Source organism: Pelecanus crispus, chromosome 10 (assembly GCF_030463565.1).
Source record: "Pelecanus crispus isolate bPelCri1 chromosome 10, bPelCri1.pri, whole genome shotgun sequence".
NCBI classification, from domain to species: Eukaryota; Metazoa; Chordata; class Aves; order Pelecaniformes; family Pelecanidae; genus Pelecanus; species Pelecanus crispus.
The window spans coordinates 35,327,792-35,344,828 of NC_134652.1; the positions used below are offsets into that span (position 1 = coordinate 35,327,792).

General features: G+C 42.0%; 1 protein-coding gene across 2 annotated transcripts; it reads left to right on the forward strand.

Moving 5' to 3' along the window:
- The first annotated feature begins 276 nt into the window (after positions 1 to 276).
- On the forward strand, positions 277 to 16,402 carry NRBF2 (nuclear receptor binding factor 2). Of its 2 annotated transcripts, none has more exons than XM_075717738.1 (4): positions 277 to 330; positions 11,899 to 11,983; positions 13,565 to 13,605; positions 14,767 to 16,402. In XM_075717738.1, the coding sequence occupies exons 1-4, from the start codon at positions 277 to 279 to the stop codon at positions 15,481 to 15,483; spliced, it is 897 nt and encodes a 298-aa protein (XP_075573853.1). In that variant the 3' UTR covers positions 15,484 to 16,402. The 2 variants fall into 2 exon arrangements, with proteins under 2 accessions (XP_075573853.1, XP_075573854.1); XM_075717739.1 differs by lacking the exon at positions 277 to 330 and adding an exon at positions 10,183 to 10,251.
- The last annotated feature ends 635 nt before the right edge of the window (positions 16,403 to 17,037 follow it).

Below are 17,037 nucleotides of genomic sequence, written 5' to 3' on the forward strand. Positions count from 1 at the left end.
GGCGGCGGCCGTTGGGGCGGCGGCCGTTGGGGCGGCGGCCGTTGGGGCGGCGGCCGTTGGGGCGGCGGCCGTTGGGGCGGCACGAGGCGCGCGGGGCGGCGGCCGTTGCCCCGGCGACGCCGCCCGAGTTCTCGCGGGAGGCGGCGGCTCTCGCGAGGCGCCGCCCGGGCCGGGCCGGCCGGAAGCGGCCGCCGTGTTTACAACGCGCCGGGGCGGGGAGGCGGGAGGAGCGGCGCCGGCGGCACCGGGAGCGGCGAGCAGGCCGCCTCCGCGCCCATGTGCCCGCAGCCCCCGCCGTCCATGGAAGTGATGGAGGGGCCCCTCAACCTGGTGAGCGCGCGGCCGCGGGGGGCAAGGCGGGGTGGGGGGCGTCCTGTCAGCCGGTCCCGCCGCCGCTCTCCGCCCTCAGGCGGCGGCGAGGGCCCGCGGCGGGGAGGGGCTGACACCCCTCTCCTCCCACCGGTGGGGAACCGGGCGGAGAAGCGCTACTTGAACAGTAAACAGGGCGCTCTCCGCGCCCCCCCCCCCCCCCCCGCCCCCCCAGCACCTGTTCAGCGCTTGTGCCAGGCCCTGCCGCGGCGGCAGCGGGCCCTGGCCTGGCTGGAGGGCAGCGGGGCCGAGCGGCTCTCCCGGACTTGAGGCGGCTTCTAGGGCGGGGCTGGGCTCGCCACAGTCCGGTCCGGCGGCTGGGAGGCGGGGGAAGGGCGGGCCGGGCCGCGCTGCCCCACCGCTGTACGGGAGCCGGGTTGCGCCGTCCCCGCCAGCACCGCGGGGGAGGAAACGGCGCAGGGGGCCCTGTAGCAGCCTGCTTCGAGTGTGGGGGGGGGTGTGTTAGGCCTGGCCCAAGTTGCAAACATAAGGGAAGATCTGGAAGGAGACGTTTAGATGACACAGGCCACATCTATGCGAGTTTAAAGAGTTTCACAGACTTACCAGTGCCCACTACTGACTACATGCTGCTTTTCGTTTCAGAAGGTGAAATGCTTTAAATCTTAAATCAGTAATTACTCTGCTTAAACTAAATCTCTAAGGAACTTTAACTGAAACATAGTTGTCTGAAAAATGCATCTTCACCAAAGCTAATCAGACTTTAAACAACCTAAATCGATAGGTTTCTGTCACATAGACAATGTCTAGGGTCAGGAACAGTTAATTCTTTGCTGCCTTGTGGGTTTTATCAAAGCTGTATCTTGACTATGCTTCAGATGCAGTGATACATAGAGCGTTCCCTTAGAAAACTAGCTTTGGTCCAGTTAGCCAGGAGCAGCACACCAGGAATACAGCTGTAGTGCTTCCAGGAATGAGTTTGATCCAGAAATTGTTTAAACATTGTCATGTAAACCTCAGAGACTTGTGTCAGTTCAATTTTTAATCAAAGCTTATTTGCTCCAGCTTGGTGTCAGCCCTGACAAACCCTTGCCTGCTCCATACAGAGTCAGTCAGGTATTTCTGGATTGCGCTCTCTGTTTCAGAAAGGTTTGTAAAATTGGCATTGCAGGCCACCCATGGAATTAGGGCTGACAGCATAACAGAAAGATGGTTATTTCAATTTGAACCAACCGTGCGAAACCACTCTGGGTATGTCTGCATCATGCTATCTCAGACTTCTTACTCTGTATACTGGAGGCCCGATTGAAATAAGGAACAACAGGAAGTAGAAAGCTTTTGTAACTTGTTGATGTGATGGATTTAAAGTCAGACAAACTTGCAGCACAGTAATGCAGGAGGGACAAACTATAGCTATTTCACAGACGCTATAAAAACCTTTTTAAAAGTAGATCTAGTGCATGAGCTTCTAGGGAGAGAATAATAATTGAATATTCACTAGTAAATGGCTGAAAGTAGCCACTTTGTGGCAGTGTAGGTATCACCAGTTAGTAGTATTTCCTACTGAGACCACTTACTGAAGACTGTAGGAGCGACAAGAGTGTGACTAAAGCTTGGTTGATGATCCTCTGACCACAACAGGAGCGTGCAGTTACCACACCTATCTAGCACCAGGCTAATAATAAGATCAAGACACTTCTGCATAACGCACGATACAGGAAAGCAAGTTGCATTATATAGTTTTGTACAGAAAATTATGAAGTTGCCTGCGCATATGTTCCTACTCCCTTTTAAGGGGTATCCCGAAATACAAAAACCTTTCTTGAAACTGCTGCACAGTATAGTTATGGATCATCTTATATATAAAATGACCTGTCTTTTCAGGTTGTGTCAAGCACCATGAAAACTATTCCATGACAAGAGCTTGAATGGGTACAGTACCATGGTTAGAACATGCCTACATTTTTTACAAGGCCATGAACAGGAGTAACTCAAGTTTTGCAAAGCTCTGCTATTCACAGTCCCTCTCTGCAGTTGAGTTTCAGATTTGCAACAACATTCAGGGAAGGTGCCAACCTCCAATGTAAGAATGTTCATTTAAATTTCTGATACTACCCAGTGTCATGTATTTCACTTGCTTCTACAAATCTCTTCTCTTACCTAAGTCTAGTTCCTGCGGATTGGAAAAGCACAACTTTTTCCAAAGATGCCAAACCATCAGAGACCAAACCAAACAACAACAAGAAAAGCCAACCCTAAACTACAAAGTGGTTTTGGATACACTAACTGTTAGGCTTATTTATCTGCTGTCAGTGACTTAAGTCCAACACATTTTCCTTCTTTCGATATATCACTGCTTGCTAATTTTTGTGAAATTGATTTTTCTTTAGTTAAGGATTTTCATTAGAATTTGCTATAGTTCTTGGATGTCACTTTGTCCCCTGTAAAACTTGTTCATTAGTTGTGTATTTGAGCATCTAGTCTTAGCTACTGGAAAGCATGGACACTGTCCTGATTTTTCTGGGGAGCCGATCTGGCAAAAAAAGAATCCTTAGTAGTTTTGCAGTATCCTAATGTCTCCATTTCTCTGTCAACATGTAGCACACCAACTGCACTTAATCATTGTATTGGTGGCTTTTAGTTTCAGTTATTGTTTATATACTTGACTATTTGGTTAGCCTTCCTAATTAGGGGTAGCATGCCATACCTTCTTGTATTCTGCTGACTTCAGTTACATTCTTTTTCTACCTTTGAAACATATGTTTCCCTCAAAATAATATTTTATCTTTATGCATATGGGTCTTAATGCCTTAAACTATCAATGATATTCCTTTTTCTTCAGTTTAATTATATTTTGTTTTCCCTAATTCACTGATTTACTTCTGTAGATGGCACTAGACAAATACTGATTTGCATTCCAGATCTGTTTATTAAAAAAAAAATCTATAACTACAGTGGTTTTTGTTTAATGGAAGTTTTATTCATTGACCTTCAGGTCTAATGACTTCAATGAGAAATGGACCTATCTTTTTAGAATTTGGGCTTTAGTTCTTCAGACACCTTTTTTCCCCCCCTTTTAAAGTTATGCTTATCTTTTTGTATACCTTCTGTGCCATTGTTGCATGCTTAACAAAAAATCATGCTGAGTCTAACCCCATCTTTCCTTCTTTTAACCTTTCTGGGGCTTGTGCTACAATACTAACTGCTGATTTGATTTTTCCACTGAGCTGTCCTCAAGGTACTAATTGCATCCAGTGATACTTCATTTAGGAATAAATTGAAACAACTTCTCCAAAAACTCTGTGGCCATCGACCGAGTTGTTAGAGCCATGGGAAAGTGTTTTGGGGCAGCTCTGATACTTGAGCATTCGTTTTGTTTCTTCTTCTTCCCCTTTTCCCTCCTTCCTTCTCCCCCCTTGGTCTACTGTATGCTTCGCAGATGAGAAATGTCATGTAATCTTGAAAGAATGGGTTAAAGCCCTGATCCTTATGCTTTTACTAATAAGGAAGCCAGTTTTTCAACCCTACCAATAAAATACTTCAGTTGTGCTGTGGAACTTAAAACTGGTATGGACTAAGTGCAGTCCCTGCACCCGCAGGCAACCATGTAGCAGATACCTAGTCCAGCTGAGTACTTGTTTCACACATAATCTAGTGCCATAAACTAAGACATCTCAACATTCTTTAACAAATTAAAACTTTTACTGCAAAAGCATGAAGCTAAGTCTTATAAAAGACCTCCTGTGAAAAAAAAAAAAGTTAAGAGCTTCTCTGTGCTACCTACTGTAGGGGCAATTTCTACTGCCATCTGGTTTAGGCAAAGAATTCTGATCTCACATCCACCAATAATTTTAACGTTAGGTATAGGAGCAAAAGGTATCAGCCAGACACCCATGATGTTTTTCCATACTTAAGCACAACAGCACACTGCTGACCATCAGAAGCTTGGGAGTAACACAGTAAAAGTGAGAGGCAAATAGTATCGACCTCCAGAAGAGACTAAAAAGGAAACTTGCTTGTTGAACAGAGTTTGACACCCAGGACTTCATAACTATGCAGATTCTACTTTAATACCTCAGTATCTTCCTGTAGGATATATGCTAAGGAGCCATACCACCTCTACCTTGTATTCTTCCTAGAATGTAACAGCACTTTCTGTGGTTTATAAGAAGATACAATCCAAAATCTGGTGAATATCTATTGCCTATAAGTTTCTTGAAGCATAAGGGATCCAGCTTGAACAGCTATTGTTTTGATGAAAAAGAGTAAGCCCAAACCAGTGGCTGGAGTGAGAATAACACAACAAAATGTATATTGCAAGAATCTCATATAGTGGAAGCTTTTAATATTAATGCTGTAAGACATTAGGAACAACTATTCTGGTGCAAGCCAATCAATGGTCTACTTTAAGAAATGGTTTTGAAGTGAGGTGAATACATCCACACGAGGGCAAAATAACAAGCAGAATAAATATGCAATATGGAGTAGTAGGAGGAGAAAATAGAAAGCATCTATGAAAGTTTACCAGAGACCAAAGGATTTAAAACACATGGGCCAATGTGTTTGAGACTTAATGCCAGCCTGCACCTCTGTTATTTTGATTGGAAAACCAGGATTATTATGTTAATCTACAGAAATATCCACTGAATACAGTTTGTTTTCTTTGGTTTGTGGTGGTGGTGGTTTTTTTTTTTTTTTAAATAAAGCTTAACCTGAAAGCTGCTATACTTGCTCTTCCAATCTAAAAATGAAAAAAAAAAAGAGAGGCAGATGTACTTGATTCTGAACTCAAACTAGAGGAAACAAGCTTTTAGGTAATAAAAGCGGAAGTATCATTATATAGACATGCCTAACGCAAAGTCTGTTTTTACCACAGTGGTGGAAGCCTTGTCTTGTTTTTCCCAGTAACAACATGATCTATATGGGGCCATTCATTTCAGCTAAGGGAAGTGTAAGATGTGAACCCACAGATGCAGCAGCATATCTGTCTGAATAAAGTGACCGGAGGTGCTGAGGTGATGTATCGGATACTCAGCTGAACAGCCAGATCAGTAATAGCCTCCTTAGAAAAGCTCAACAATGTTGTATTCAATTATATAACTACTGTTAAAGCACAACACAAGACTGTTCTGTGTTGCACATAGAACAACTTGCAGTAGCTCCCAGTCAGGAACATAATTAGCTAAGCTGCAGGTGGTTGACAGAAACATTATTTCCTCACTGGTGTCTATGCTGTTTGGGTACCTCCCAGCAGTGCCTTTCTTCTGCGTCACACTGGTGTTACGTGCGTGTCATTGAGCCACGCGGTTCAGCTCTGAGTAAGCGTGCCTAACAATTTAAAGACCCAAATGAAGCCATCTCATTGAGGCCTGGGGAGGCAGCAGACTGAAGTCGTGGCTGAAGCCTTTCTGCCCCACTTGTTTGAAATTGTTGCTCCTGGAATAGTTTGTTTACTGGACCCTTTGTTGTGATGATCCAGTTGTCCCTACTGAGGGGTGGCTCAGTTGCTGTAACAGCTTGGGCCATGTGGTTTAGGGCTACATATAGGAGCCCAGGTTGGTTTTGTTTATTATCAGGGCAGTGGGACTGTTCTCATTGAGCTTATAACCTCCAGTTAGGAAGACCTGTGTAGTGGCAGCTGCAGCACTATATATGGGGACAAGAAAAGCATTACCAAAGCAGCTGAGAGCTGTGGGTATACAAAATGGCTCTGACAAGCAAGTTGAAGCATTTAGTGCTTTATCATCCTAAATGGATGAAAAGGAAGAGGATGAGGTTGATTTGACTATGCATTAGGTAAAAGGATACCACACCTTAATGAAGTTGCAGGTGATCAGGGAAAGAGCTGCAGCTATGCCTGTATGGGGTTCTAAAGACTCCACCTAACTTGAACAGTGTGAATGTGAGTTGGTTTCATTCCAGATCTCTTAATTGCATTTGCATGGTGAGAAACTCAGACTAACCATTTTGTCTTAAATTTGGAATAGGTTGGGAACACATGTGTAGTCAATTAGAGCTATTCAGTGAATTAATGTTGGTTGGCTAAACAACTGGTTGCTTGTCTGCCCATCTGTTTAAGTTCTAAAACTATTGCTTACAAGCAAGTTGAACTTCAGCATCTGTAGAGTTCAATACAAAATGAGGAGTCTGTTAATATTGAGAATACATTCTCTTGAGTTTCACATACTTGTTTTGCTCTATAGTCACACTAACCTGTAATTTACAGTTGAGTCATTGTTCTGTCAACCTTGCTAAGTACAGGCTTTCAAAGACAAAATCAAGTTATCTTGTGGCTAGTGGTATTGGTTAAGCAGCCACAATGGGTTCTGCCATTTTTTGCTTCTCCTTCAGTCAACTCTATCTTTCTCTACAGAATACAGGGAGTATTTTTAAGGGGGCTTGCTTCTGTTGATAAAGCTACACGTTTGCCACTAAGCCTAAAGAAATGGTAATATGTTCCCATTATTTAGCATAAGTTACAGTACAACTCTTTATTATTTTCGCTTTTAGTGTAACTGCTTGTAAATAGAAGCATTTTCCATAGTCACACTGAGTTTTATTCATCATGATTGCACCTTTTTTTTTTTTAATTAAAAAAATGGATGGCCACAGTTTATTCTTGGACCTCTCAGGTCAAGTTTTTACTTGTATTCCCTCTTCATTCCATTTTTCAATGCATATGCAGACATAGACATTCAAACCTTTCTAAGTTAACTGTTTCCTAGTAAGAATGGGTTTGAAAGAGACTTGGGTATGTGTAGCACTGACAAAGTGTTTGTGGGGCGGGGGGAACAATGGTGCACCACCGCATCCCACCCTTTGTGGCCTGCTGCTGTAAACATCCACGTGGAAGATACTTCACACTTTTGTACAATATGGAAGCAATGCCATGTGCACTTTCTGACTCTTCCTTCATCCTATATACATTCTTAGAAAAACAGCCCTGTAAACAAATCCCCAAATAGATCCCTCATCTCTCAAAAAAATGCCTTCATCTTTGCTTTCAGCAGTAAGAGAGCATAGGTATTGATCCTTTCTGGCAAAGATAACTGGTATCCACAGTACATAGCATAAAATAGATGATGTTAGGAGCAAATAGTGGTTTCACTTAAAACAGTTACAAACTGTTATATCAGACAGAACTTCTTTGCAGTTAGTTTTCCTCAGGCCCTGTCATTTTAGCAGCTGGGACTTCCTGCCTTCATTTGTAACTTTATTAGTAAGGCACTGTAATCTGTGCTTCATAATCATATTAAAATGTATCACTTTCTAGAGAGTCCCTTACAATGAACAAAGGCTACTGTAAGCTTAACATCTTGTGCAAGGCTTTGTCCAGTGAAAAGCTGTTCTGATTAGGGGAACAAATAAATAAAACATACACAAGACTATATATCTCAGTTACAGGAGAACTGTTGCAAATTACTGCTCTTAGGAGAAGGTAGTAGACTTACCCTATTTGAAAATGCATAGTAGTACATCTACCTTTGAAAAATATTGTAGGATTGAGCAGGGTTTTTTTTCCTGCTACTCTTCTTTCTATAATAGCTAGACAAAAGCAGCAGCTTCCCCCCCCCCCCCCCCCCCCCCCCCCAGCCTTAGCTAGGATCATATAGCGGTAATCCTTTAAGTTCTAATGGTGCACAATCTCTAGAAACAAAACTAGCATTTTTAGTTTCAGGGAGTGGTAAGAAATCTGGCAAGTGGGCCTTATGGCTTCATTTCTCATGGCCTGCAGTCACATCGTCGCCTAGTTTATATTAAAAAAAAACGTTGGTTGTTAATTTTTGGGCTGTTAAAGATACGTTCTAGGCAAAGAGGAGACCTTCAATGCTGTTTTAGAGGGTGGTTTGATTATTTTTTTTATTCTGTTGCTCTGAGATTACATAGTCAATGGTTTGGGTTAGTTGGGTGGAGAATCAAATAGAAACATTTGTTTGGAATAGCAGTACAAACTTAGAAGTATCATCCCTTAACATCTCAGCTACAGTTGGAAAGTTTAAGGAAAACTTTCTAGCTTACCTGCTTCTGTAGTTGGTCCAGAGTGGTTCAAGTGATGCAATAAAACATACACAAATTCCTTAAGAACCAAACATGTTAGAGCAATGTAAGGAAGCTTTTTAACTTGGTCATCATTCACTCACACCTGCTTCCTCTTATGAGAGTCAAGTTGTTACACCTGTCCATTTGCCTACTGGGAATTCCTGCTTGTCTGGATTGGGAGGGACATATGGAAGTAGTTGTTGAATTGCTTCCCCACCTTCAGTTCCATAGCTTGTTAATAAATTAAAATTATTCTTCCACCACATCCTGTGTTTATTTCCAGCACTGCAACTGGAAGAGGAAAGAGAAATCAGATATATAAACCCACTGCAGTTATGCAGCAGCTGTCTCTGCAATCATCACAGCAGCAGGACCAAAGTCAAAGCAGTCCTGCTTGAATCTCTTGGGAACCAGCAGAGCAGCTCCAGAATTGTTGGTGTAAACACCTTCCTTTAGCATGACATCAGACCAGGGATAAACTTGAGCGCCATGTTTTTCACTTTATGATATAGGACCAATTCTTCCATTGCCAGGTTCATAATGGGATACAGGCCACTCTGAGTTCAAAATAGATTTGCTAACAATGGTTGGATGCTGTGTGGCTAAGCGTAACTCAGCGCTAAGAATAAACCAGCAGACTAGACAAGATGTAGAAGCTTATCCATGATACGTGATTATTAAGCATCCAAGTACTTCTGTTGCAGCTTCATCACTTGCTGCTAGGAAACAGCACCACTAATTTCTTCAAACTGCTGGTGATGAATAATGTGCCATGAAAATGGGAGAAATTCCTTGGTCCTTGCACAACCAACTAATTGGAACAAACAATCACAGGGTGCAATAAATGAGTAAATATTTCCTTGTCAAGCTGGCTAGAAAACATACAAAATGAGGAATTCCTCCCCCATGACTGGCTGCAAAACACCTAGCTTTCTCACACAAGGCTGTGCTGAAACACTTGGTTTTTTGGTTTGGTTTTTTTTTTTCCCCTCTGCTGTGGTTCCTCTTGTTTCCACTGGGGAAGTCTGCTGCTCTGCATCAGAGTAAGCTAGCCTGACATCTATATATTTTGATGTAACAGCAAGAAAGGCGTTTTGACCTTGTAATCAGAGAATCCTAGCTTTTCTTTTTGCTAGCATCTCTGGACTGTTGTTTTCCTAATTTTATTCACGGTCTGACCCAACTTCTTCAGCCTCCCTTCAGCTTCACTGGGAGTTAATTGAGAATGGAAATAATTTAATTGCTCAATCAAATAACAGCTGACTGTCCTCAAACATTCTGCATGTGCTTAAGTGATTTGAGTAAGATCATGCTCCAGTAGTTTAAAACATGTGAAAATAACCTTTGAAAGCAGTCAGACTCAAATTCTTATATGTAGAAACTAATAAATGGAACCAGGCCCCTGGCTTGTTGAATTGCTTTCTCAGCTCTTCTGTCTCTACCTACCCTGTTTCCTCTTTCCCTGTTTTTTTAGAACTGCCCATGCAGTTTGCAGAAGCAGCTGTATCAGTACTAATTTATTGAAGAATTGTTTTGCAAGGAACTAGCTCAGGTGTTTTTATGTCCATGACACAGCTAATTTGTAACTGGATGAGCTGCCATGAATAACCGAGGAGATGGCTCTATATGAGCTGATAGCAGTTGTTGATTCCCAGGGGAAATAAGTTTATCTTTCCAGCATGTGTCATTTGTAGGAGTCCATAGAAAAAGGCCATAAAATAGATGACTTTCCAATAGAAAAACACTTCCTCTTTTGATATTATTTAACCTCAGGGCAGAAGAAACAGGGAATGCTGACAATGCTGTGAGCATTGAATGAAGATGAGGAAGATGAATATAACTGAAATATTCGTTGTGAAGAAACGAGGGGTTTTGTGTCGTTTGGTTTTGGGTGTGTTTTTGGTTTTTTTCTTTTTTAGAACACTCCATATTAGCATGAAATCAGTTTTAGAAAAGCCAAATGTCTAAATGCAGTGATACAACTGCTAGGGATTGCTTAAGAACAGCTGTTGCCCAGAAGAGTGTTTTCTGTAGAAGTCATTCTCATCTGTGGTGTCAGAGCTGCTAAAATTCTGGTAGAAAACTGAACTTACTGTAACACTGTAGGTGATATATCAGTTTGGAGGACAAAGATGACCAAGAAATTGTTCTGCATTTTGGAATTTATTTTTAAAATGGATGTTAGTGTAAGTATCATGTTAGTCCTGATAGAATCATGTTGCCATCCTGTTTGGATTATCTGACCTTCGATGCTTCTTCCAAGACTGCAGGAGACAGAGAAAAGTGTAATTCCATAAGGCCTGTAGGGAACCAGCTGTTTTAACCTCTTAAGATATGGACAAATGCTCTCATTTTTATGTTGATTCTGGAACATCCTTAAAGTGAGTCGGTGACTTATATTCACCAAATATCTGAAGTCTGATATGTTTTATGCCTTTGTTTGGTTGAAGGGAGGGAATAGAGAATTTGTATGGGTCAGAGACAGAATTAGTGGAGGCAGATTTCAGGCTTTCAGCTCTGTTCCCCTACAGGTTCAGTCATTATGGATTTGGTAAAGGCTCTCTTGGGAAACACTAATGTTAAAAAAAGAACAGGCAAACACTTTCTTGAGGTTCCTAAGTGTCTTGTATTGTTTCAGAGAGTAAGTGCCCAGTACTCAATATCTGTTTACTTCAAACTCAACATGTAGTAAAAGCAGTCATGAATAGTCTGTGTTACTGACAGCCTTGCCTGTTAGTGGTTGTAGCCTTTCATATTACGTAGCTTGTTTTGGAGGAAGGACTGTAAAATTCATGTCTTGTAGTAATGACAAAAAGACCTGCTTTCACAAATGTTGCAGTGCTGGTTATGAAATACTGTTTCTCACTGAGCATATGCAAATACTTGCATCAACTGCTTGCTTCCAGCAACATCCTTAGTCTACCTTAGTGGTTTACATTAGTGGCTTACAAATGCTAGTATAGAGTTAACTGTTGTACAGCAACAACATGACTTTGATATCTGTAACTATGGCTGTGCTTCTTCCATTCATTGGTGTAAGCTGCAAACAAAAAACCCAAGATCTTTTGCAATTTCTTCACCCAAGAGGCAAAGCCTCTTGGGCGTGGGGCAGCAGAAAATGTCAACCAGCTGTAACATAATTCAAATAACTTGCATTCTGCCAGGTAAGTTGGTCCTAAATACTTACAGCTTCTCATAACTTCTTATGGCCTTACTGGTCTTTTTACACAGCTACAGTGAATGCCTGCCTGTAATGGAGAACATGCACTTTCTGAGGAACTTCAAAAGGATTTTGTTCTGTACTCATCATCTTTGCTGCATTAACAAACTTCAGTTCTTACCTATACAGTACAGATTCTTGTAAGGTAGTATTAAAAAAGAAATCAAATTATAAAGCTTGGAAGGGAGTGGGAGCCTAAAAACCCAAGAACTGGAATTAGTACAGTTTCTTAGATGTACTGATTACTTTTAAAACAGGTATAACTATTTGTCAGTTAACCCTCATTGACGTAATGCTCTTTTCATTTTAAGGCTCACCAGCAGAGCAGAAAAGCAGACCGTTTGTTGGCAGCAGGGAAATATGAAGAAGCAATTTCTTGTCACAAAAAAGCTGCTGGTGAGTAGGTATTTCTCACGTTCCAGCTCTTAAAATCAGTTTCTAGATTTGCATGCTTCATGTAAGTAAAATATCTAATCAGTTGCAAAATATTCTTTTTATTCTTAAAATGTGAGTCTGCATTTCAGTCCAGATCAAGCATCCTTTTGGAAACCTTTTCTCTAATATGAGCAGCTAAAGCGAGACGTTTCCAAAGTTGTTTTGATTGGGGGTGGTTATCACTGTGAAGGCAGTTCTTGACTCAAGATGAAGCCAACATCTTGTGTCATGCCCAAACTGCAGTTGGGGACCTGCTGTAAGCCAGTTTCACTTTACACTTTGTATTTTCTTCACTGCTTTCATAGCTGAAGTCACCTGCTTTCTCTGTTGATAAAGGAAGTACTTAGACAAATGTTTGCTCACAAAAGTTTACTTGCTTTCCTTCCCTAATGCCTGAATCAAGACAGCTAAGAACAGGCGATGAGCGCAGCTTTCCCAGAACTCAAGTAAAACAGCAGATTGCATAGCAGGCCTTGACGCTGCAATCGACAGCCTCTCCTAAGTGAGACTTTGTGCATTTACCTGCCCATTTAACCAGTCACGCTTAATTATTTGTGTTGGAGTCCGTCAGCTGGCTGACAGTGCGGCAACTGCTTGGCAGAAGAAGAAAGAGGTCTTAATTGATGCAACAAGTAGGACATTTCCAGTGACAGAGCTTGTGTGGAGACAAAATAAGTGGCTACTCTGAACTTCATAACCTAGATATGAGGCATTCTCACTTTCCATTCATAAATAGTAGAAAACCCCACAAAATGAGAAACCGATAGTTTCTTTGGTATTTACGAATACTCAGGGCAACGAGGGATAGCACTTACATTCTAATATGCAGACTTTTCTTTTTGGTTTCCTTCACTTCATGTACCAAGACAAAACCCAGAAATGCATTGAATGTTTATCGCTTCATCTGATGATTCTATGCCATTATCTTACATCCTTCCAAATCTGGTTAAGAATTTCCTATATCTTATCATTTTCAGCACTAGCAAGATACGCTCAAAGTCTGAAGTGCTGCTCTGACTGTAAGCCAGCACCTTTTCTGGTTTGGAGGGGAAGTTGATGAAAAAAGTGGGGAACTACAGACTACACCTCTTCATCAAGAATATAATTAAAAAGCATGACTTCATAATAGTGGTGTGCCATGAGCGAGAGGATTTTACTTACCACGTTTTGTCTTAAAATGCTTGTATGTTAAAAGTCTGGTCCTTAGCTGTGTTTCTTCCCTTCACGGGAAAGTTGTTGTTCTAGGACTTTCTGGAAATGGTTGCTGTCCTCCTCTGAAAAACAAATTGGGACAACCTGAGCCAACAGGATGCCATGGCAAGGGTGTAGCATGTATTACATGATCTTACAGTAATTTTTTCAGACTTTTGAAAAACAGCAGGTGTTTCCAGCCACTGTAACTCAGTAAATGCTTTGCCTCTGGACTGCTGCTTTTATGTGGGGATTCAGAACACGGAAGTCTGAAGCATTTTCTTAGCTTTTATGGAAACGTTCAAGTTTTGTAACCCTGTCCTAAACGTTTATCAATTTTCTCTTCTGCAGCATACCTTACAGACGCTATGAAGCTGACCCAGTCAGAGCAGGTGAGACCAAAGTGCAGCAGACGCCAGAATCAGCCATGGCTCTGTTGTGTGCCTGTGTGTCATATTGTGCCCTGACTGATCACACCGCTCTTGGGCGTTAGCCTCTGCGTAGTTTTCTGAACCCATCGCGACTGCACCAGGAGTTTTAAAAGTGCAGTGATGCTAGTCTGCCTGGAGGGTCTTTCCAGGTTACATGGAGCAGAGTCAAGAGAACTACTAACCCATCCAAGCGTTCTCCAACAATGGTTTCTAGTCCGCAAGGCATCTTCAAGTAGGTGATAAAAATAGTTTCATATTTGACTTTTGCTGTGAGGCACTTAGGCTGTTCTGCTGAGACACAAAGCTGAGCGTCTCATCTACAGCCTGTAATTTTGGTTTTATTCATCCTGATTGGGGGATCACTAGAACAACAGCGCTACACCTTTCCTTATTCATTGCACAAATCGATCCATGAATGTAGTCGTATAGTCTGCTCAGCACTTTTATAGCAGCAGGCTTTGAGTTTAGACAGTATTATCAAAGCAAATAACCCTTGGAGACTGGGCACCTGTCTTTCCTCCAAAGGGTCATTCTTGTAGAAAAATGGTAGCCTCTTACCCAGGTGGTTCCTGTGAGTTATTAACCACTGTGCCACCCCCTTCGTTAAATATGGCTGAATTGTTTAGGAACATATGTGGCCTTTTCTGCTTAGTGCTGGGTGTTATTACTATGTTGACAGAGATACCATCACAGAAGCATACAAATAGTTTGTATTATTTAGGTAAAGTGTGGCTGTGCATGCCAAGTGAATCTCTTCCTTCTTGGTGTTGGTCGTAGGTCAGTTAAACTCCTAGTGCATGCCTCCGCTCAGAGGTATTATCATAGCCTGGTCAGTGACTTAAAAACAAAGAAACAAACAAAAAGACCTAATGTTAACTCACTCCTTCACACTACTAGTAGTTATGCTAAATTTGGGTGACATACCTGAATCTGCTGCATTGTACAAGCAGAGATCCCTTCTTGTCAGATTTAGTACCTGAATAACAAAAGCTCCTCCCCCTCCCTTGGGCATGCTGTGGTGCTGTTTATGTAAATATTTACATGCATGTAACTTTACTTGCTTGAATATTCAGGTGGGATTAGGGATCACCAATTAAACTGTTTAATCTTGTTCTTACTCAGGCTCAGCTATCACTGGAATTACAAAGGGATAGTCACATGAAACAGTTACTGCTCATCCAGGAGAGGTGGAAGAGGGCAAAGAGGGAGGAAAAGCTGAAAGCCCAGCAGAATGCTGACAAGGAAATAGCTGCACATCTTCAGACTTCTTATAAGCCATCTGCTGAAGACTCTGATGATCAAAACGTATTGGTTCCTGTTACTCAGAAATACAGCCCTTCCACAGAGAAACATCCACAGGATATTCAGGGTGTCTTTGACAGGGACCCAGATACACTATTATTTCTGCTTCAGAAAAAAAAGGAGCCGGTAGAAGCATGTATTGGGAGTAAAGCTCCAAAAGATGACAAAACAATAATAGAAGAGCAGGCAACCAAAATTGCAGATTTGAAACGGCACATAGAATTTCTTGTAGCTGAAAATGAGAGATTAAGGAGAGAGAATAAGCAGTTAAAAGCAGAAAGAGCTAGACTCCAAAAATCTCCAGTAGACAAGGAGTTGGATGTAGATGCTGACTTTGTCGAGAAGTCAGAGTTGTGGGGTCTGCAGCAACACTCAGAAACTACTTCTTCAGCTGCAACTTGGCAGAAGTTTGCAACAACTGCTGGGAAGGCAAAGGACATTCCAATACCCAACCTTCCCCCCCTGGACATCCCGTCCCCTGAACTCCCTCTGCTGGAACTCTCTGAAGATTTACTGAAAGGACTGATGAATAGTTAAAAACCAGGAAAAGTGCTCAATGTAGTTACCCACACTTAAGAAAAGGGAAAACCACCGGGACAATGGTGATTTGAGGGCAGAATCATCTAACACAATCCTACTGTTGGAGAAAAGGCATTAAAGCAACTTTGTTACTGTGAAATACACATCATATCTGATCTACTTCATGAAAGTTAAGGTACCACAGTCGGTATAAGAGGGCAAGCTCTTTAGTCTTTCTCCCAATGTTGCAAACCAAATGACTGCCTGGAGAATGTTTCAAGTAACACAATCCTTCAGGGTTTTAAAGTATGCTATATGTAATAGTTATCTATAATGCCATAAATGATGGTGCAGAACCTAACTGTTATGGTTGCCAGTTGGCTGCCACTTCATATTGAAAAATGCTTTCTAGCATGAATTTAAACTGTGCATTTCATTATGCATAACTTTGTTAATTCAGATACAGTGCAATTTATACACCTCCTAGATGGATTTATGTGCCACGGTCTATACTCCTGACCATGTTAACCTCAAGTCAGGAGAGATTTTAATTTCCATTCTATGAAGGAACCAACTTCTTAGTTCTGTTGATGAGGTTTTTTTGAGTTATCTGTTTACATAACTAATCAGGGTGCATCGAACCTAGCTATTGGTTTCTGTATAAAGTGACATTGTTTAAAAAAGAAAAGTCTATACTTAAGGAAAAATACCCTTTTTGTTTTCAGTGATGCACGAATGGAAGTAATTCTGGCTGGCAGTATTTGATTGAAAAAGAAATTGTTTACAGCTTAACCTGAATCAAAAAGGATATGAAAATAAAAACCAAGGTGTTTTGACACTAAACGTGTGTTAAATCTCTACAAATGTTGCGGAGTAGAAAAAAACAAATTAAGATTTATACTAATAGTGTTAGTACACACATACAGCTGAACTTTTGTGTTCATCATCCAGTGAATATGGGAAAGCTGGGATGAATTCAGAGGGCCTTGCCTATACGTGAAGTGACCTGGCTAATAGCTGGCTTCTAACACCTACAGAGCGCGGAAGCGTCAGAGAAAGCAGCGCTACACGTCTGCTTGGGGACAGGCTACCCGGGGCTGAAGGAACCACGCCGCGAGAGCTGTGCACAACCATTCTGGGCTTTGGTTTCTGCGGCGGGCGGCACAGCCCTCCTCAGGCTCAGCCCGTGCCCAGCCCCAGGGTGTTTGCCAGCCCTACCCCTGCACTGGAGTGTGACCTGAACCCAGGCTTTCCCGGGAGGGGTGTTGCAATGTGCAGTGGAGGAATTAGTTAACTTATAGCTGTTACTGATTAATGAAAAGTGTTAAGCGTTGCAAGCTCCCCCATTTTAAGTTATTCTCGTGCTGTTACGAGGTAAGCTTGCTTTCTAAGGGGACATTTTTCTTCCAGAATAGACTTGGAAGTGCAGCAAGACCACCTTACTGCTGTGCAAATTCTCCCCTTACCTCCGTATACCTGGTGTCTCCTGTGCTTGCTTGAAGGAGAGTAGGGACTGGAGGCTAGAAAAAGCCTGTGGAACAAAGGTAAGCCAAGTTAATTAGAGAAGGTCCC